General features: G+C 48.2%; 1 protein-coding gene across 1 annotated transcript in view; it reads left to right on the top strand.

Moving 5' to 3' along the window:
* The window catches only part of LOC144128754 (cell adhesion molecule Dscam1-like), a 188,500-nt gene that overhangs the window by 95,711 nt on the left and 71,434 nt on the right, over window positions 1-21,355 (top strand). The window contains exon 4 of the mRNA XM_077662411.1: window positions 18,252-18,425. Coding sequence (XP_077518537.1) covers window positions 18,252-18,425 — 174 coding nt within the window. The remainder of the gene's footprint in view (window positions 1-18,251; window positions 18,426-21,355) is intronic.

The raw sequence follows: 21,355 nt of genomic DNA, 5'->3' as shown, positions 1-21,355 counted from the left end.
GCTGCGCGACCCGTTTCCTTTGCAATGACGCGTTGCTGCGCACTGTGACGGTGGAGGGAAACGATTCGTGCTCTCTTTCCGGGCCGCAGGCCGACGCGTGAACGTTCGATTCTAGGGTGTCTGAGCTTTTCTGGTGGCGATAAAGTTGTGCTCACTACCAGAATCAAGCGATTCAGGAACTGGCGTGTTGGACACCGACCGTAACCCGATCGGCCTGTTTCACAGTTCGCGTCGCAACCAGACGTTGATAGCACGACAATGATGGAAGCAAAATCAAAGCATTGCAGGCGGAGCTAAGAGCGCTCGCTTCACCCACGCACACCACAGCCGGTGCCGCCCGCGAAACCGCGCTGAACAAGTTGAGGTCGGTAGATAGAGTGAATGTGGCGCTCCAGCGGCGAAGCGAGAAAACTAACTTCAAATAAAAAAGAAGCAAAACTATGGCAGACCAGAAGAGCGCACCTGTCTGTGATGGCGACAGGCAGACGTAGTAAAGTGGACCTTTTACCACGCGCCCCGCTGTTCGCATTTCATTTGAAACCGATATTACATTCTGTATCAACGAAAACCTATTTCAGTGGTGATCTCACAGTGATAACACAGGCTGAACGGAAACCTAGACTTGTTTAAAACTTTTATATTTTCTGTTCTAATTTTTCTGTGTCCTTTTTTTGTGCGCTAGAAAGATCTTAAACAAAAGCGACCCTTTCTAGCCAAACAAAACAACCGAAATCCAGTTCGTCGGAAACTAACGGCTGAAACATGCTTTAGCAAAGTGCCGGGTTCCCCGTAATTACATTGGCGACTGTCCAAAAGAAGAAATAAAAACCCGCAGACAGCTCTCCGGTGATTCTTCGCCGTCAGGTGTTCTGCCCCTTGAGCGAGCAAGCTTCCTTTAAAAGGACGCCACGGAAAACGCTGATAAGGTCGCTCGCCCCTCTTTTCTTTCTTTCTATCCTATACGCGGCGACCTCTCCCACACCTGCTCTCCCAGCCCGGGTGCGAGCAACGCGGCGAAGGCTTGTCAGACAAGGTGGGCTCCGCTAACACCGCATGGGTGGAGCCCCAATCAGGCCGATCGCACGAAAGAATCCCCGAGCGAGCTTGTGATATCGATTTCATTCCTGTTCCGCTGCCGCCCAAGCGCCTCCTCCCGCGGAAGAATGGAGCGAAAAACAAAACAAAAACTGAAAGTTGGAAGTTCAGGAAAAAGCATGAAATGCGTGAGAAGAAGAATTATGGCAGAGTGCCAAAAAAAAAAGAAAGAAACTCGCCGATCTCTCTTTCCCGCCGGGCTGGCCCTCCTCATTTTCGTGGTTTCATTTCAGCTTTTTCATTGCTTCATGCTTCGTATTGAAAATAAAAAAAAGAAAAGAAATGAAGCAGTCCCCGCTCTATTCTTTCTTTCAACTCTTGCTTAGGAATAATAAACAAGCAGGAAGATCAATAGAGCTTTGGAGAAAAATAAAATTGCGGTGAGCTCATTCAGGCGTAAAAACTAACGCAAGCAGAAGTGAAGTGAGGCAGAACTAGGAAGTTCCTGCTGGAAACAAAAAAAAACAAATTATAGAATCAAAGTGGAATGTGATGAAAATGACAATAACTGTATATATAGAGGAAATCCGAAGGTCTTTTTTAAACGTTTTTCTTTTATATTGTTGTTGTTTGAAATTTTCTCTTCAGTTTCATACTTGGACCAGTGAGCAAGAATGCGAACTTTCGATTAAGTTCATTCGCTAGCTTCCTGCGCCCACTAGGAACGAACTTATCTCGTTTCTGCTCTTTCTTAGTCTTTTCGCTCCAATTATCTTCGTTCCGACTTTTTTTTTTTAATCTTCCCACATAGCCGGATAGACAAAAAGCAAGCGAAAGGCGTGTCAGCCTCTGTAATGGTGGAATTTCTGACCCGACCATGCATTCCTAGAGCGCGAGGTAGGGCAGACGTATTTCGAGATCTGCGACTAACGCCCTCGAGACATTGACAGCAGCCCGTGATTGCGAACCATCTATTTCCGGCGCCAAGCGGCGGTAATAGGCTCGCGTCTTCGGCCTGCGCCAACCGGGACATTAAAGCGACGCGATTGCCCTTTCAAGGCAAACGGCACAGGGTAAGGGTGAAGGTGTGCTGCTCGAGGAGACAGGGATAAGGGTCGCATGTTTTTTCCCTCTTTCGAGTGGTTGAAGAGAGAATCAAGAGCGCGTGTACCATTTCAATCGAACATCGATGTTTATGTACAGCGGTCGTCGATGCTAAACTATTCAAGAAGCTTTCTCTCTAGTATCTTTGGCACTGGACTGCGCAACGCGTGGGCGACACGACCTTCGAATAGGCTGTTTTACTGGAGTTAGTAAAATACGGACCAACTGTACATAATCCGTAGGTAATGAAGTTAGACTTTTTAGATGGTTGTTGCTTATGAGACGCATGTCGTTTCGAAATCTTTCAAGAGAAAATTTAGCGCAATTCTCCTTGCCTCATGGCAATGTGGAGTAAGGCGAACGAGGCTTATATACCAGGGCGTTGCTCGCTGTACATTTCTGACAGTTTTTTTTTAAGTTGCATCCTTCATGTGGACACGCGGCAAAAGCTTGCTGAATCGAACCCGGAGTGGGGGGGTAGTGGCATAGTTATTCTGCTGCTGAGCGCAAGGTCGCCGGGTCGAATCTCAGCATCAGAGGCCGTATTTCGGATAGGGAGAAACGTGAAAACACCCTTGAGTTGCATGATGTCAATTCACGCTAAACAAACTAGTTTAAAATTGATTCGAGGCCCTTCACTACGGCTTCCCTTTTTGTGAAGATGCGCGTGCGGAATTTTCAACCTTACATGCCACACCATACTGCACCGCACTGCACTGTACCCACTGTATTGCACCATGTAATGCCTTGCCAGGTAATGTCATGTAATGTCATGTAATGCCACGTAATGCCGTGCCTTGCGATGTCAATGCCATGCCCATGCCACGCAGTGCTATGATCATTCCTATATGAAGGCTGGATTCCCGCCAATGCCTCGTTTGTTTCTGCATTGGGCTTGTGTTTTTGCTCTCACTTATTTCACTCATCCCTCTTACGGATAAAGAATACTGCGAATACGACTCCCGATGTATACTTCACTCCGAACTATTTTGTGTTGCTTGTCACCGCGACTGAGCATCGCGCTGGACCAATCTGCGTCTCTCGTGCACACTAGACACGCTTGGCAAGAACGGAAGTGTCGCACACGAGGCAGTTCCGCTTCCTGAACACTCATTTGCTTCATACAGGATATGTAGAGTAAGATGAATGCGCAGCCAAAGTGATGGTCTAGTGTGCAAGCAATTTTCTGTAACACCATTTAAAAACTACTCTCGAGAAATCTCGCTTTCGGATCAGACAGTACTTGGGAATGTTTCCCGTATGATGTCATAATTAGCAAGTTCACGCACACTGGACTATACAGAACCATACTTAAGTACGGATGGCTATGTTTCTGTGCACACTCGGCAAAACTTTCTGCCATTAAACAAAAACATTCTACACTTGAGGTAAACAAACGGACTGCTGTGGCGATTAAAAATTTCCTCGGGAGCAAAAGGGAGCGAATTGCCAATAAGCTGTAGAAGTAATTGCGCTGCCGATGCAGCTTTTCCGGCTAAAAAATACCAGTGCCTTGCCCTAACTTATTTCGGGGCTCTAAAATCTTTCTGCGAGAAGGATGTACGAAAACAATTTAAAATATTCTCAAGCTAGAGGAATAAAGAGAACCTTCATGTAGATAAATCCCAAATAAGGGCAAACTTATTTGACCTATTTTATTGAGCTTTGGGCCAAAGTGCCGTGTTCCTATGTTTACGCAACCTCAAACGCTGCTGTAAGCCGGTCGCGACCATTCTATCGATCTGTTCATTTGGGAGTTGCTCAAAAGAGTGGATTAACATATTTTTCTTTTATAGAAGCAAAACATCCCCAATCCGAATTTTGCAGCCTTTTTGCACGTAGGGAAATGCGTGTTACCACGGTTACAGGCCGCGTTTAAGCTCTCGTGCTACCTGTAAAGCCTTTCATGATTAGCGCTAATCCCTGGGCCGCCTGCCAGAATTCTTGCATTACAGCGTTTTTAGAGCAAACATTTTTTTTTCATCCTGGCGAACCGTGTTGCAGGTAATTACCATGGTCAGTGTAAATGAAAAAAAAAAATAGTGTAATTTATACGCTGTTTGCTGCACAACGCTGGCTACGAACCAGGTCGCTACAGCAGCAGCCTTTCTAATCCGTCTCAAGCAACAGTCGTGGCCGCTGTCAGCTTGTTGGACGCAGCATTCCTTATAAATGTTTGCTCGATTTCAATGTTTTGCAGACTGTACGCCTCCATTAGCGAACTTGTGGCATATATTATTTTCACGAGCGTGTCCGTATACGCACCATGTCAAAGCTCGGTAAGTTACATCGCGCTGCGTACGACTAGCCATAAATGAAACTGATCTCGGTCGCGGCGGTTGAATTTCGATAAGGCGAAATTCTAGAGGCCCGTGTGCTGTGCGAGGTCAGTGCACGTTAAAGAACGTCAGGTGGTCGAAATTTCCGGAGCCCTTCACTACGGCGTTCGTCATAGCCTGAGTCGCTTTGGGACGTTAAACCCCCATAAACCATAAACCTTAAAATTACACTACGAAATAGCACGCGCGTGCTTCTTTAAATGTTAGTAAGTTGGTACAATTTCACACGTTGAGATACTAATTGAACGACAAACACTTCTCTTTTTAAGATTGTTCACTCAATGGCGAGTTTGGCTAGGTCCCTTTCACAGCCATCACTATGCATCGCCGCCGCAGAATTCGTCGATGAGTTGCGCTTCGAACAATTGGCCGCCCTGTTTTTAAAAGAAGCCTATGTTTTGACAACGTCCTCGTCCAAAAACTGTGACTCTAGTGTGCGCGAATCGATTGTCTGATAATTGCCGCTGCTTCAGAGCTCTAGATCTTAAGGCGAAGGTTCCCGCCCTATGTGTAGTAGTCGGGGCAGTCGACATCAAGTGTCCGCACATGAAAATTGGTTTTGAGGAAAAGTGGCTGCCTCGTTACCCGGTGTTTGTGGTTCTGAGGAAAGGAAATTGCACAGCAACGGTCTTACTTCTCAGTGTACACCTCAACCGCGCCATGAGGGAAGGGGAGAAGGAAAGAGGAAAGAGACAAAGAGGCTGAAAAGGAGCATACGTCAGCTCACAGATGTGGTCCTTGAGGACCACATGGAGCATATGGTCCTCACATGCAGCACATGGAGCATGCGAGGACCGCATGGAGCATGGAGCATGAAGCATATGGAGAATGGAGCATGGGACGGAGCATGTGGTCACCTAAACGTATGTGGCAGGAGCAGTGGGACAAGGCCACTACATCTATAATAATAGTGGCAGACAGACTAACGAAAAGCACAACCGAAAAACACTTCGCGCTCATCAACCGTGTTGCGACGATGGTATGATCGCCACAATTTTTTGCTGTTATTGTTAATGATGATAATTTCTTGCGGTGGGGGAGGGGTTGGAGGGCGCTGTGCAGCTCGTCTAACACCAATTGCGCTGACCGCTCTTCTGCAGGTTTTTATGTTATCTTTTCGTGTTCTCATAGTTTTGGGTTTAGTCGTCGCTCTGACGATGCTGGTTATTTTTCGATGCCGGAACACCATTCTGGTTAACATCCGTGCCTTCCTTATTCCTCTTTATCTCTCTCTCTCTCCCTATACACCACCGTGACTGTACATCTGGCGCGAAACTGCCGTTACAGGCCTTACGCTGGTTATGGTTCTTACGACTGTCAGCGGTATACATAAAGAAGTATCTTGCATTCAATTTTGTATTCAAAAGAAATGGTTGTTTATTTCAGCTAATCAGTTTATTGATGTGTCAAATAAAAAATAGTCTTGACTGTGCTGCATGAGCGCTAACAATAGCACTCCAGTTCTGTTCTGCTTTTATTTATGTCTCAATTTTGCCTGAAACATTTCATTTTGCTGCATTTTACCCACAATCCCGTTTGTAATTTTATGACATGCTGGGAGATATTAAAGAAGAAGTTGCTGTATAGTTCGCAACAACATGCAGTCTCACAAGCCCTAAATTTCAACTTTTCAACATGTATTACTCGTGGTCTGTTGACCGAAATTTCCGGTACTCATGCAGCACATCACTCTCACAAAACTATTGCGAAACTATAGCATGTCATGGTAGATACAGGCCCACCTCTCCTGTAATCATTAAAATATCTATCTATCTATCTATCTATCTATCTATCTATCTATCTATCTATCTATCTATCTATCTATCTATCTATCTATCTATCTATCTATCTATCTATCTATCTATCTATCTATCTATCTATCTGTCTGTCTGTCTGTCTGTCTGTCTGTCTGTCTGTCTGTCTGTCTGTCTGTCTGTCTATCTATCTATCTATCTATCTATATATCTATTTCTCTTTCTCTTTCTCTCGCTTTGTCTCTCTCTCTTTCTCTCTATCTCTCTCTCTCGCTCCTTGACAAAAACAAGGCTACAATGTAACAACGCGTTAAGAGAACGCTCACGGCATGCGAATAAAAAGCAACTATCTTTCACACTTGCAATGTGACAGAAGTAGAATCGAAGGCGCGAGCAAGTTAACAAAACGCATCTTTACGCAAAGGATAAACATGGTTGCAAGAGAACCAGGACGTTACGGGGAAAATAAATTGCCATATTAGAAGAAGAAAGCACCTTTCATTTTCCCCAGGCAGGAACTATCAACTTTTTTTGTAACACACTTCGCGCAGTGTACTGGAAGAGCGGAAAAAGAAACTAACACCAGGCGGCGAATGATGCCTCCGAAATGTGGCGATGTGCGACAAAGCGGATGGTGTCACTCCTTTCGCCTCCCTGAGCTCGAAGAGGCCTGCGGCCGCAGCGATTTGCATACGCCATTAATCACTGCGACGGCCGCCCCGCGCAGCCGTGATCGACAGCCAGGGGGCGCTTCAGTCTCGGGCGAAGGCAATTTACGTGCCGCACCTTCACCGCTGGTGCTTGTAACCCGCATCATCGCTGCCACCTTCTTTCTCGCTTTCACTTCCATCCGAAAATCCTTTGGCGCTCTCAGAAAAAACTACTTGACTTGCGTCGTGTGTATAAAAAAGGGTGGAAAGATCCGGAAGTTTTGATAACAGCTTCGCGACGCTTTGTATAAAAGTTGCGTATTCGGACAATTTATCATGCTTGTTAAATTAATTTTTTTTTATTTGTCCGTCCGCTGGCTTTGGGTACACCATGCGCCCGAGTAACATGCGCCTCCAGCAGAAACTTTGGTGGAAGAGAGTAATCTTCCTTTGCTAGGGAAAGAAGTGGGACGTTTTGTCGGAGCTTTTAAGTAAGAATGTCCAGAGAGCCGAGAGGTTCAGGTTAGGGGATAAAAGTATGAAAGAGGAGGAGGGAGGGGGAGCGGACGAGTTCGCCTATTTACGCTGTCGGAAGTCTGGGTTGGCTGCAGCTATCACCGTTTCCTGCTGTGATGACCCCCATAATGCGCAGGTCCACACGGGACGGAGAGGCAAAGAGACACCGTATGGCTCAGTTTAAACAAACAGGTATATTCAATAATTACACATGATTAAGATTATACATCAGAGGCTGGGGCGTCCGAGCTTACGTGCCGACGACTTCATGGGGGCGATGGAGTGGCTCCGGAGTTGGGCTCGAGCGGTTGCTGGCAGAAGCTGCACGCCGTCGGGCTTCGGCGCTGAAGGCCCTCTTGGCGAACGATGTCGTCCTGAGCGTTCCGCTCTTCCGTACTGCTTCTCGATTTTTATATCCTCTTCTCCACACCCCCTAGGGTGAGGACGCCCACGCCGGAGGGGAAGGAGGGGGGGGCTAGGGCTTTCACTTGGGCGCACAAACATACCACCGCACTTATTGTCTCGCCCCCCTCACGTGTTGAGTCCGAGGGAAAGAATGTTGTCTTCGAGGTAGCGCATAGCGTCGGCTGTGGTAAGGCGCGCTCTGGCCCGCTGACAGTTCCTTTGTCCTGGAATGTGCTCGCGAGGGCCGCCCCTGGAACCGCCACGCCAATTGGGGAGGATAAGCCCGTTTCCCCGCGGCGACGGCGGCGGGTCCCTTCGTTCTGGTCGTCACTCAAAGAGCATGGCTGGGTAATTGATGATGCCGCTGTCACGGCGGCGGGTCCCTTCGTTCTGGTCGTCACTCAAAGAGCATGGCTGGGTAATTGATGATGCCGCTGTCATCTGGGTCTCCGTCTACGCCGCGCCGTCGAACGCGGAACCTCGTAGCACACACAAGGAATGTACCTCGTAGCACACACAAGGAATGTACCTCGTAGCACACACAAGGAATGTCACACTCGCTCACCCTCCAGAAGAATGTTCTCCGAACATTTGAGTCCACGCAGCTCCCCTTGTCTTTCTGAATCGCCTCGCACAGTGCGTCCGACAAAACACTTTTCGCTGCACTCAACACCACTGCACAACACCATATGCCTCCGCTGTCATAACTGGCGTCTCCAGGGGCAGCACTGATCTTCTTTTACAGATAAACATGAAACTCAGCACCCAAGCCTCTCCTTTCTAGTCCAAACTGGACGAAATAAATTTACCACAGTTACAAAGGAGCTCCCACTTCTAGCACGATCACGGCACAGACAAAAATATAGATAACGAAAGGAAGTAGGGCAGGTTCTTCATGCGCTCCGCATGCTCTCCTGTGAAGGTGTTACTTAATGACAGAAAGGTTTAACTACCAACTCCGATAACTTAACACATAAGCACATAGCAATGTTATGAGCTGTGGCATTACACAATTCTAACCAGTTCAAAACTCCGCTCTGTTTACGCCATTAGTCCGACTTAGCTTTCCGATTTCGCAGCGGATATCGGCCTTCATGAGTCATACTAAGTAAGTCTGTGACCCTTTGTCTGCTTTGGGACTCGCGAGGGCTCGTGGCAGGAGCCTCTCCTGGCGTTATCTGCGCGGCAACCTCGCGCGCTTCTTCTTCTAGCAATGCATGAAGTAAATCCGGTGGCATTCCGGCCGTCACCTCTGGCGCCTGCCGAACAAATGCAGGAGAGGGCGTTTCTTGCGAACTATCTGTGCGCTCCGCTTCACTTCTGTCCCCATCAAAATCCGCGCTTTCCCTTTCCTCATTTCGTGAATACTGAACCGGTGCCGACTTGAGGCGATTTGCGTGTATCCTTATCAAGCGCCGGTTTACGTCTCGGACTCTGAAGTTTACCGGAGAAAGCTTCTCGACAACCTCGCACGGTCCTCTCCACTTCGTCTGGAACTTACGAGCTAGCCCAATCTGCCTTTGGCAGTTTTCAATGTACACGCTGTCCCCCACATTAAACGGCGCGTCTCTAGCACTGCGATCGTGCACCTCCTTCCTGCGCTTCGCCGCTTTCTTTAAGGCCTCCTTTGCGATGTCCCTCGCCACTTGCAAGCGCGATTCTAGCTCAACCTTATAGTCGTCCAGTGAAGCGTATGGGACACGACGGGGGCCCTCTGGCACTTCACTAGGCTGGTCCGGGTCTCGGCCGTAGAGAAGAAAGAATGGCGATTCGCCCGTGCTCTCGTGTGCTGCGGAATTGTAGGCAAACATTGCATACGGGAGCCACAAGTCCCAGTCCCGCTGGTCGCGCGAAACAAAATGCGACAGGAACCCGGCCACGGTTTGGTTCAGTCGCTCCACCGCGCCGTTGCAAGCCGGATGGTACGGTGTTGTCTGCTTCTTAGCGATCTTAAGCAGCTCGCAAACTCTCCTCATTAGCTGCGACACGAAGTTCGTTCCCCGATCTGTCAAGAGTTGCCTCGGGGGTCCATGTCGGAGCACGATCTGTTCGACAAATGCTCTTGCAACCGTGTCTGCCTTCTGATCTGGGAGTGCTACCGCTTCCGCGTATTTTGAAAGGTGATCGACAAATACTAAAATGTACCTGTTTCCGGAAGTGGTCGTGGGCAATGGGCCCATTATGTCCATACCTGTCCGCTCGAAGGGAGCCGAAACCTCAGAGAACGGCTGAATTGGAGCTGGTCTTCGTCCCTTGGGTGTTTTTCTTTCGAGACAGGAATGACACTTCGCACAGTAGTCTCTAACATCCTGTCGCATGCCACTCCAAAAGTACAAACGCTCCACACGCCTGCGTGTCTTCGCTACGCCAAAATGACCGGCGCATGGCGCATCGTGAAACGCGCGAAGAACCCTTTCTGTCCACGACCGAGGTATGACGACTCTCTCCCAAGCGGTTTTCTCTGGTCTCCCTTTCCTGGTTGGCCTCGTGCGCCGACACAGGGTGCCGTCTTTGTCAATGAAATAACCTAGCTGTTCGGGGTGAGACGGTGCGCCCTCTAAGCTTTCGATTATTCGCTTCAGGTCAGGATCTTTGCACTGCTCTGTGCTTAATTCGGCGGGGTCGACTACGGGGACAAACTCATCTATAGCTGCCACGGCAGCTGTGCGGCTGAGTGCATCAGCATTCAGATGTGTCTTTCCTGACTTGTGCTCAACTTCAAAGCAGTATTCCTGCTGGTGTAGATTCCATCTAGCGAGTCGCGAGCTAGGGTCCCTGACACTCATCACCCATTTCAGAGGATGGCAGTCTGTGACTAGCTTGAATTTGCGGCCGTAAAGGTAGCATCTGAAGTGCTTTACTGCCCAGACAACGGCGAGGCACTCCCTTTCCGTAGCTCCGTACTTTTGCTCTGTGGGGCTCAGCTGTCGGCTAGCAAAAGCAACGGGATGTTCTTTGCCCTCGATAACCTGAGATAGCACGGCACCAACTGCGAACTTTGACGCATCTGTGGCCATAACGAAGGGCAAATTAAAATCCGGGTGGCGCAACAGCGGTGCACTCATTAGCTTCCTTTTCAGGGCCCCAAAAGCATTCTCCGCGTTCTCGTCCCAGTGAAAGGCGACATTTTTGGCTGTTAAGGCGGTGAGCGGCTTAGCGAGCTTGGCGAACTCCTCTATGTGCCTTCGGTAGTAACCGATCAGGCCGAGAAACTGCCGGACCTGGCGGACGCTAGTCGGGGATGGAAAATCCGAGACACACCTTAGTTTCTCAGGGTCCGGTCGCACGCCGTCAGCTGAAACAACGTGCCCGAGGTATTTCACCTCGTTTTTGAGGTATTGGCACTTAGAGGGCTTCAGCTTGAGACCCGCTGCTCTTAGTCGCACCAAAACCTGCTCAATATCGCGCAAATGGTTATCAAAACTGTCACTGTATATGATAATGTCATCCATATACACGAAGCACAGCCTCCCCAGAAGACCTGCCAGGATAACATCAGCGGTTCTCTGCCAGACAGCAGGGCTGTTGGCCAGACCCATCGGCATTCTTTTCCATTCATAGTGCCCTGAGGGCGTGTTGAATGCCGTTTTCTCGGCATCTGCCGGATCCATTGCTATCTGCCAGAATCCCGCCGCCATGTCCACTACCGTGAAGTACCTGGCAGAGCCCAGCTGAGAAAGCGTCTCCTGTATATTGGGGAGGGGGTATGGATCGATACGAGTTACGGCATTTAGTTTGCGGTAGTCCACTACCAATCGATACGAGCCATCTGGCTTTTCCACCAATAGTGCTGGTGCTCCCCAGGGTGACTTTGAGTGTTCGACAATGCCGCGATCAATCAGGTCCTGCACCTGCCGCTCTATCTCCTCACGTTGGGAGTAAGGAATCCTGTACGCACGCTGATAAACGGGCGATGAAGTGCCGGTTTCTATCCTGTGCTTTATAACGCCACAGCAGCCCAAATCCAGGTTGGACGCGGCGAATACCTCCGAGTAGTCGTTCAGCAAACCAGCCAGAGCCTCCCTCTCCCTGGATTTTACGTGAGAAAGATCGAACGACACCTTTGGAGCAGCCGAAGGACTAGCATGCTCTACAGTTGCGAGTACCGTATCGGTGGGCTCACGTTTCTCTATCGCAGAGGTGAAGAAAGCCAATGTTTTGTTCTTGGGAAGGCTCAGTGGCTGCTGGCTACAATTAACCACCCATAGGGGCACTCTGTGGGCGTCATTAACTGTCACGAGGCACGCGGCTGCCTTCAGGCCATTGCTGAGAGAGTCGACCGGCTCAAGCACTCCCACGGCGCCGCTCTCTACATCTGAAGGCACAAACGCGTACAAAATGTGCTCCGACCAAGGAAGGACGACCGCCTCATCGACCAGCCTGACGGCAACCCGCGAATATACCTTCTGCAATGATCGCACTGTTTGACGGGTGTCAATATCGGTAATGCGAATCTCAGCCCCTCTCCTGTTCAAAAACGGAACTTTTGATCCGCCCGCATTAACCTCTTCCTCAGAGAATGAGACTACTACCTTCCCTTTTCTCAAAAAATCCTTCCCTAATATACCTGACACTCCGTTTGGCAGAGACACCGTGTCCGGGCATACGTAGCAGGGGTGCTCCAATGCAATTCCGCCGAGAGAGAAGTGTAACCGGTAGAGTCCACTTATGCCAAGAGGATCCCCCGTTATGCCTACAAATTTGGTTGCCATACCACCAGACGCTTCCAACACCTCGCGGTCCCCCTTCCTTCGAAGCGTGTTAAAACTGCTCTCCTTAAGCAATGTCACCTTTGACCCCGTATCTATCAACAATTCCATGCAACAACCATTTAACTTGCAACGCACAACAGGGCATGCCTCGTCGGCCACACAAACTACCACCACCTCATCATCCACTGCTCCCTCCCCACGCTCCTCAGGCTGGGGAGGACTATCTAGTTTTTTGTCTCGGTATCTGGAGCCCCGCTGTAGGCTTGCTTAGGGCGTGTCTCGCCTGCTTCTCTTTGTGGCTCCCCACGGCGCACGTTTTGGCAGAACCTGGCGATGTGTCCGCGACCCTGGCAATCGAAGCATACGATTTCTTCAAAATCTCGCATACCGCGCCTGTAGCTTTGTGGCGGTCTCCGGTTTCCAGCGAATGGGCGCTGTTGAGCGCGCGCTTCAACCTGGCGTTCTACCTGCTGAGATAGCAGCTGTTCTAAGCGATCTAACCGCTCTGTCAAGAGAGCAACCTCAGGGTTGAGCACCGCTCTCTCTATGACGCGTACTCTCGCTGCGGCTGTCGTTAACGCCTCATTTTGTTCCTTATCCAATGCGGCCTCCACGGCTTGGTCGAAATTGCTCGGCTTGCGCGAGAGCACGAACCGGCGCACGGGGTCTTGCAGACCAGCCACGAACAAAGCGGTCATTTCCTCTTTAAGTATATCCTCCGCGTATTTCTTCTTAAGCTGGTCTCCTTCCTCCTCCCTGCTTAACGTATCGCGCGCTAAGCGCTGAAGCCGCGACGCAAACGTTCGCACGTCCTCCCCTACCATCTGTCCGGCGTCACGGAACCTCTGTACTCGCACGTGACGTGGTTCAGTGTCAAAATGCTCAAACGCGAGCTTCTTAAATTCCGCAAATAATTTTGTGGATTTTACTTTTTCGTCTCGCCATGCAAAATCATGAGCAGCTCCTGCCATCTTACACCTCGCCATTCCCAGCATTTGAGCATCGGACCATCCCCCCATTTTCCCAATCTCTTCTAGCACGGAAAAGAAATCGCAGATTGGAACCCCTGTCTTATCTCCCGTAAACGTCGGAATGACGCTTCCTAATGCCAGCATGCTTGCTCCGAGCGACGGCTGTGGAGTGGGAGCTCCCTCAGATAAAGACATTTTTTTTTTCAAGCCCTCCGGTGCCTCAAGCCTCTCAAATGGGGGTAAAAGTCCCACAATCAGTCCCGTGATTCCCTCTTGATTACAATTTTGAAGTCATGAATGTCGCAGCATTCAGAGGACATTTGCTTTTGAGACCCCACTTCTGACACCAGTGTGATGACCCCCATAATGCGCAGGTCCACACGGGACGGAGAGGCAAAGAGACACCGTATGGCTCAGTTTAAACAAACAGGTATATTCAATAATTACACATGATTAAGATTATACATCAGAGGCTGGGGCGTCCGAGCTTACGTGCCGACGACTTCATGGGGGCGATGGAGTGGCTCCGGAGTTGGGCTCGAGCGGTTGCTGGCAGAAGCTGCACGCCGTCGGGCTTCGGCGCTGAAGGCCCTCTTGGCGAACGATGTCGTCCTGAGCGTTCCGCTCTTCCGTACTGCTTCTCGATTTTTATATCCTCTTCTCCGCACCCCCTAGGGTGAGGACGCCCACGCCGGAGGGGAAGGAGGGGGGGCTAGGGCTTTCACTTGGGCGCACAAACATACCACCGCACTTATTGTCTCGCCCCCCTCACGTGTTGAGTCCGAGGGAAAGAATGTTGTCTTCGAGGTAGCGCATAGCGTCGGCTGTGGTAAGGCGCGCTCTGGCCCGCTGACAGTTCCTTTGTCCTGGAATGTGCTCGCGAGGGCCGCCCCTGGAACTGCCACGCCAATTGGGGAGGATAAGCCCGTTTCCCCGCGGCGACGGCGGCGGGTCCCTTCGTTCTGGTCGTCACTCAAAGAGCATGGCTGGGTAATTGATGATGCCGCTGTCACGGCGGCGGGTCCCTTCGTTCTGGTCGTCACTCAAAGAGCATGGCTGGGTAATTGATGATGCCGCTGTCATCTGGGTCTCCGTCTACGCCGCGCCGTCGAACGCGGAACCTCGTAGCACACACAAGGAATGTACCTCGTAGCACACACAAGGAATGTACCTCGTAGCACACACAAGGAATGTCACACTGCCTTTTAATTATATTGCGCCGCTCCATTTAGGGAAAAATAAGATGAAAAAGAAATAGGTAACCACGAACAAGTTTTTTTCTGTGGTGAAACAGGCAGTGCAGCAACTACGAAATTGGTGCTTATTCTGAAAAGCAAGTTCGAACCCGACCGCGGCGGCTGCGTTTTTATGGAGGAAAAACGCTAAGGCGCCCGCGTGCTGAGCGATGTCAGTGCACGTTAAAGATCCCCAGGTGGTCGAAATTATTCCGGAGCCCTCCACTACGGCACCTATTTCTCTCTTTCTTCTTTCACTCCCTCCTTTATCCCTTCCCTTACGGCGCGGTTCAGTTGTCCAACGATATATGAGACAGATACTGCGCCATTTCCTTTCCACCAAAAACCAATTATTATTCTGAAAAGCAAGCAAAAAAGTATTGGCAATAACACAACCAAGTGAAAGGGGGTTGTCCACAGTTGTGCTTCCCTTTTTACAAGAGGGTAAAAAAAAATGAAATCACCGTCGCAAGTATGAGCAAGGCATATATATTCCAACTTCAGACAATGTGCAGACGACCAGACGTCTTTAACCGCACGTAAGGTAGCGCACAAGTGCTTATGACTACAAGTGTAATTTTGCTGCCCTGTCGTCTTGACTTCCTTAAAGGTGTCACAAAAATGAATCAGCAGTTAAAGGGGGCGAATAGGAAAGTACACTCCCAGAAAAAATTCTTGCTCCCGTCGATAAACCAACCCCGTATTCTTAAAACACTGCTGCTATGGTTTCGTCGGGGCTATGAAGATCGCATTACCTGCAAATGAAAAATCAACTTTAGAGCAAATAGTTACTTTTGTTCTTAGAAAACAAATTCGACATCAAAAATTTGCAGCAACGATGTCGTCAAGAAATCAACGTTCTTAAGTGCTCGATATAAGCGTGCGTCGCGTCAACGCGTGTTTCTAGGACCGTGATTCAAAAGTTCATGCATGTCAGCTGAACAGCCACACTTTTTCGAGTACTACCAGCCAAAATATTTTCTGCCTACTCAGACAGTTTGAGGATAAATGACGGAATTCGGATACTGGCAGTATCTTCTGCAAAACGTTTTTTTTTAATGATCTTGCTCTAGAGGCGCTAAATAAAATTTTCTACATGCATGTGCCTGTAATGAACTACCGGCATGCGCACATGTACATTAAAGGAGCAACTTTATGTCCGCTGGTAGGAAAGAGAGTCATACTTGCAAATCATACTCTTTAATAAGCTGCACAGAGTGAATTCACTTGCAGCTCTGTAAAGTTTCGCTTTAGAAAATGTTCCATACTGTGGTCGGGTGCGTCTTCAATCTATAGTCTCTCTCCGACCTTCAACGAGCAGGAAAGCAGACTCTCCGCAGGAAGGCTGTCATCACCGGCCTTCCGTTTGCAACGCTTCCTGAAAATCTTTTAACTGCACTGCACGTGGTCTTTGATCCTGAACGAGATGCATTTCTACTCAGTAAAAGGGGCAGTACAAAAGAAGCATTGGATAAACGAGCCTTTCTGTTCGTACACTTTTATTATTTAGTAAAAAATGTTATTTCGCCCTCAGGCGTGCTTAATTAAGACATGGAAAATGCACACACCGGGCCGCAGCGTCGAACGAATCATTTCTTGCAAGCTGGGCTTTAATCAGACGATATCCCGATTACAGCAGGCCTCTGACGAAAATTACGCCTCTCCGGTCTGGTTCCCGCTTTGGGTCACTTCTCTGAACTTGCCTCACCTAAAGAGGCACCAACATATATTTTTAGGGGACTCTATGTTTGATAGCCCTGTATGGCATTGTGCTTCCTTAAAAGTGAAGGCCACTACGGGATCAAAATTACCTATTCAGCTGTGCGCTTTTGTTAAATTTGTGTGTATTCGTTCCATTCGCTTTAATAGATACCACTATAAAGTCTTTGTCGCCTAAGGGATAAGGCAAGCTGCCTTTTAAAACCGAATTGCCGGCTCATATCACGCGGTAGATCGGGTCTCAATTTTATCCTCCTGATTTAAAACAGCTTGCTGTAGCTGTTATCAATGTGCAGCAGTGTCGGTCTATGCAATCATCATGTCTTCTTTTCTCACAGTTTTTATTCGGTTATTGCAGTCTGTCTTCGTGTTATCATCTCTTAAATGATTTAGGCTATAATATGTAAACAAACATTTTAATCAGTCAGGGTAACCTGCAACACGTACTCTTTTTGCAAAGCTCTGGAGAGGGACTGAAGGATGCACCAAACTCCCAGTAGGTGAGGAGACCTGAGTGACTACACTCTAAACACTGCACATGCCAACAAAAACCTAACCTGAATACATGTAAGAAAAACCATACTATCGGCAAAGAACTTTTACTGCCCAAGCGTATATGCTACTCAGAGAACACAAGAAGACACAGTAACACCGACACACGCATAAATTTACAACTGTTTGCTACTTATTGAATGCAGGTATTTATAAATAGACAGTGTCATAATGACCAAAATTTACCATGCGTGCACGTGACTATTTCCATAATGCCCACTATTCCGCATCAGCACTTCTATCATATCTCGTTTTTTTATGAACACGACAGGTGATGTACTTACAAGCGTTCTTTTTCCGTTGTTTCTATTAAAAATCTTCCACAGTTTCTCTTTCAATTCTTCCTTTGTCTAATAATCAATGTCAATCTTTCTTTGTTTTTCAGATTTGTCTAACAAGGCTTTGTAATTTTGTTTGTACTGGCTACAATGCTGCGGAAGATTTCTTGGGTGGCTGATTTTTCCGGCCATTATTATTATTATAGTAGCCTCATGATGACACCCACCTATCCAGGAAATGCAGCGCAGCACAGTAGCCGGTGCAGACAGAATAGCAAACCTTACTACACAAAACTGTTATAACAGGCAAGGGAAAAGAACGAATTCAAAGGGCAATTGCGGAAGCTTTTTTGGCAGAAACAGCGGACAAAGGAACGTGTGTAAGTACGTCATCCATCGGGCTCACAAAAAGCGAGTCAGATATGATAAAGGTGCAAATGCGGATTTGTGGACAATACGGAACTTGTCGCGTACATGCATGACGGTATTTTTTTAATTATGATACTTTCCATTTATTGATACCCTATTCCATAAGTAGCATACACTTGTAAGTTTTCACTTGTGTGATTGTCATTGTGTCCTCTTCAGTTCTATGACTCGTATGCGTTTGGAAAGATGATGAACCAACTGGCCTCCGTATTAGCATCGTTGAACTTCACGTGGGTGCGTGTTCATTAAGGAGAATTTATTGTTTCTCTAAACCATGATTCACTCACTTGATATTATTACAAGTGGACGGAACGTGCATGTCCCGGCAAATTTTCGGATATTTATTGTTATTGGTGTACGATACTGCGTAAAAATAAATTCTCTTCCGCACAACCGCATCTCGTAATCTTCTGCTGTTGATAGTATAGTTTTTTTTATTTCTTATAGTCACTCATGCGATTCACCTCAATACTCTTTAAACTCCAAGCGGCTAAGTCTTCGCTGGTATCGCAATCTTTCTCTCTCATCTGTCGCTCTGTTTTACTTGCGCAGTGGTGGCGCAGGACTGGGAGCTGCGCATGTGGTCCACCCCGGGATCGGTGCCACGGGGCGGAGCTCTGCTGGTGCGCTGCCCCGTGCCCACCCATGTGAGCCACCACGTGGTGGTCACCGCCTGGGAGGAAGAGCACCACGGCCCGGTGCTCATCACTCCTCGGTCGTCGACGGGTGAGCTTCTGCATTGCTAGTGCCTGGCTGCCCGGGCCACCTTTCCTCGACCATGCACGTCCATCGTCAAGCCTTGGCTGCTGCGTCTTCAAATGCGCTGTTCCGCTACGGTCCGGCAGTTTTGCAGAAGCTACAGAAATGCCAGCTTGTCAGGGATCAGAATGAGAAGAGCCACACCTCCTGGCTGTGAATTTAAAGAGCCCGAACAGAGGATAACATCGAACAGTGACAAGTATACTACTGGAGCATAGCGCTCTTTGCGTTCGCAGAAATTATGAACCAACTCGCCCAACAGACGTGCAAAGTTACAATAGTCTTCATTTTAAAAAGCGCCACTCCCTGAGCGCCTCCGTCGCCGTGTTCAGCATGAAAGGAGTGACAGCAGAAACAAAAAGCTACAGAACGGTTCTTGTTCGACCGATACCTTGGCAATTATATTCTGCGTAAAGGTCTTCTGCGCTATTTCCGGCCTAACCGTCTAGCCAGGCCAGCGCCTGGTCGCCAACCCACCAAGCATTCTTTTAGCCTCTGCTTGACTGGCGCGATTTAACCCGTCTTTTCGATGCCCCTCTGTGCCGGCAGTTTCATTAGTGTGCTATGGTGAGAAGGCATCTCAGGAGTCGCCGCTAACTATGCTTAACTGCTAAAAGTAGTGAAAGCTTCCTAGGCCCTTCTGGAAGACAGTGCTTGTTCGCTGAACAGATACTCGAATTGTTGTTCTTTGTAACAAAGAAAAAGGACGAGGAACATTGAAAATTTCGTGAAAGAAAAAGGACGGAAAATTTGAACTATACCTTCTCCGCCTTCTTTCTCGTGCTTTAAGTCCTCGAACAGGAAATGTCACCAACCAGGCTCTTTCGTCATTTTGCAATAACATACGTGTTTAGCCGCCAAGAGGTGAGGGATTGATTTTCTGCTTTTAGCATGTTGTTATGTAATAGCTGTGCGAAAAAAAAAAGAGAGGTGTTTACAGAACGAAACCCATAGCTGTTACGAAAAATCCTGCAGGAAATAAGTGCATGCTTTTGTTCGAAAAGCTTGTTGCTATCGCTAAACGAGGAGAAATTGTAACGATTGCTTACAATCCTCGAATGAACAAAAGTTCCTGAAGTATTAAGAGTTTGCGAATATGCACAAGGTAGGTGGCCGTTGTAAATAAAGAGAGAATTAAGCAAAATCTTGTGACGTCTATATAATACGAGTGTCTCCGCTGTAATCTTTAATATTCACATTTCCTGTTACGCCCGCAAAACCTGATCAATTCTTCTGAGAGTGGGCACATTTTCTACCATGCGCGTTGAGGAGGACTTCATATTTAATCTTATTCATTTAAATAATACATAAAGCTCAAAAACGCTTGTTTTGCCCACAACAAAAAGGTGCTTGCGGGTCTAATCAGTAAGGATATTGTTCACTCAGATAGAAACTGACATGAAAACATGAAAACTGACTTTAAACGCGCAGTGGCACAAACCGTTTAAAAGGTACATTTTGAGGCACTTATGAAAATGGAAGGAAAACAGAGAAGAGGCCAGCTTAGTTCTTTTTTTTTACAGTGCTCTGGTATGCCTATTAAGGACGCTTGGCTTGTGTCGCACTGGCCAACGCTTATTTGTCCGTTCCCATGGAGATTGTCAGCGACTTTTATGCAGCACAACCGTTGGTCTATTACTTTTTAGGAACACCGCTACACCAAGCGGAGGTCCAAAACGTAGGCAAGTTTGCCCGTCTTAAAATACGAGGTCGGAAGCATTGGGTCGAAATCTGCCGCCTGTGCTGCGAAGATCTGGGATCGAGATTCACAAAACGGGTCGTCCATTGGTGCGATCCGCCATTGGCCGGCGCCCCTCTCGCTGGCTCAAACGACTTACAGGTGGTGTCCTCGTCCGATAATGGTAACTGGGCAACGTCCGTGTGCGCCGGCTATCTATATGGACCTTTTACTTCCACAATTTTGTTAATACGACCCCATACCTGTTCTTCTCGTTTCTTTTTTCTTTTCTGTAAAAAAGGCTCACTCCACGCAACATTTTCGTGTTGCGTGAACTTATTGTGGGTTTGCATTAAACATTACATCAGCTCGAATGAAATCCATCATAGCACTACCACACCACCCCCCCCTCTCCTCCTCTTCCACTTTTTGCCTCTATAATTTCCTGCCAGCTGCCAGACAGTGCTCTGTCAAGCGGTTGTTTATAGCGAAGCTGGTAGTGGCTCACTTCACGCATGAGCAGCGGTGTCGATCATGGTTTCACACATCACGTGACCAGTTACGTGATGATGGCGTCGTGTGAAATCACGTGGCCTTGACGTCACATCACATGAAGCTACGTGACCGGTGACGTCAGCGGCAGCGGCCGAGCGTGCTCCACGCAGGTATTCGTGTAGTCTTCATTTTATCGCAAATAGCAAAAACGTTAATTGTAAAAACCGAAACCGCAACGTTGACTAAATGCATTTTCGAGATTGCTTTAGCATACAGGCATCTTCTTCTAAGTCTAACTGCTGCCGTGCCACTTGGCGTTCATTCTTAAGCCCTGTTTTGAACGTAAAAAACAGTGCACGCAAAAGTCACTTACGATGTAGGTGAAACGATGTGTTTTTCGCGACCCAGGACGAAATAAACAAATCCTAGTACAGTGAAAACTAGAGAACGGAAGGCTTAGTGCTATTTGCGAGCCGTGCACTTTTCCGCCTCGTGCAAACTACACACAACATCACCGTTTCTATCTGACCTCGGCAAGCTGCGCTATTTTCTTTGGCGCACATAAGCAAGTGCCTGTTGCAACAGCGAGAACCACTTAGCGCCAATATGAAGCAGCGAACTTGCCGAACATTATCAAACTTATGGCAAGTCCTTAAAATTCGTTTGTCTGACAACAAAGGGCTCGTCGTCAGGGTTAGCATTTGGGCCACCTGCCACAATCAAG

This window comes from Amblyomma americanum, chromosome 4, assembly GCF_052857255.1.
Source record: "Amblyomma americanum isolate KBUSLIRL-KWMA chromosome 4, ASM5285725v1, whole genome shotgun sequence".
In the NCBI taxonomy this organism is placed as follows: Eukaryota; Metazoa; Arthropoda; class Arachnida; order Ixodida; family Ixodidae; genus Amblyomma; species Amblyomma americanum.
This window is presented reverse-complemented; position numbering and strand designations above follow the sequence as displayed.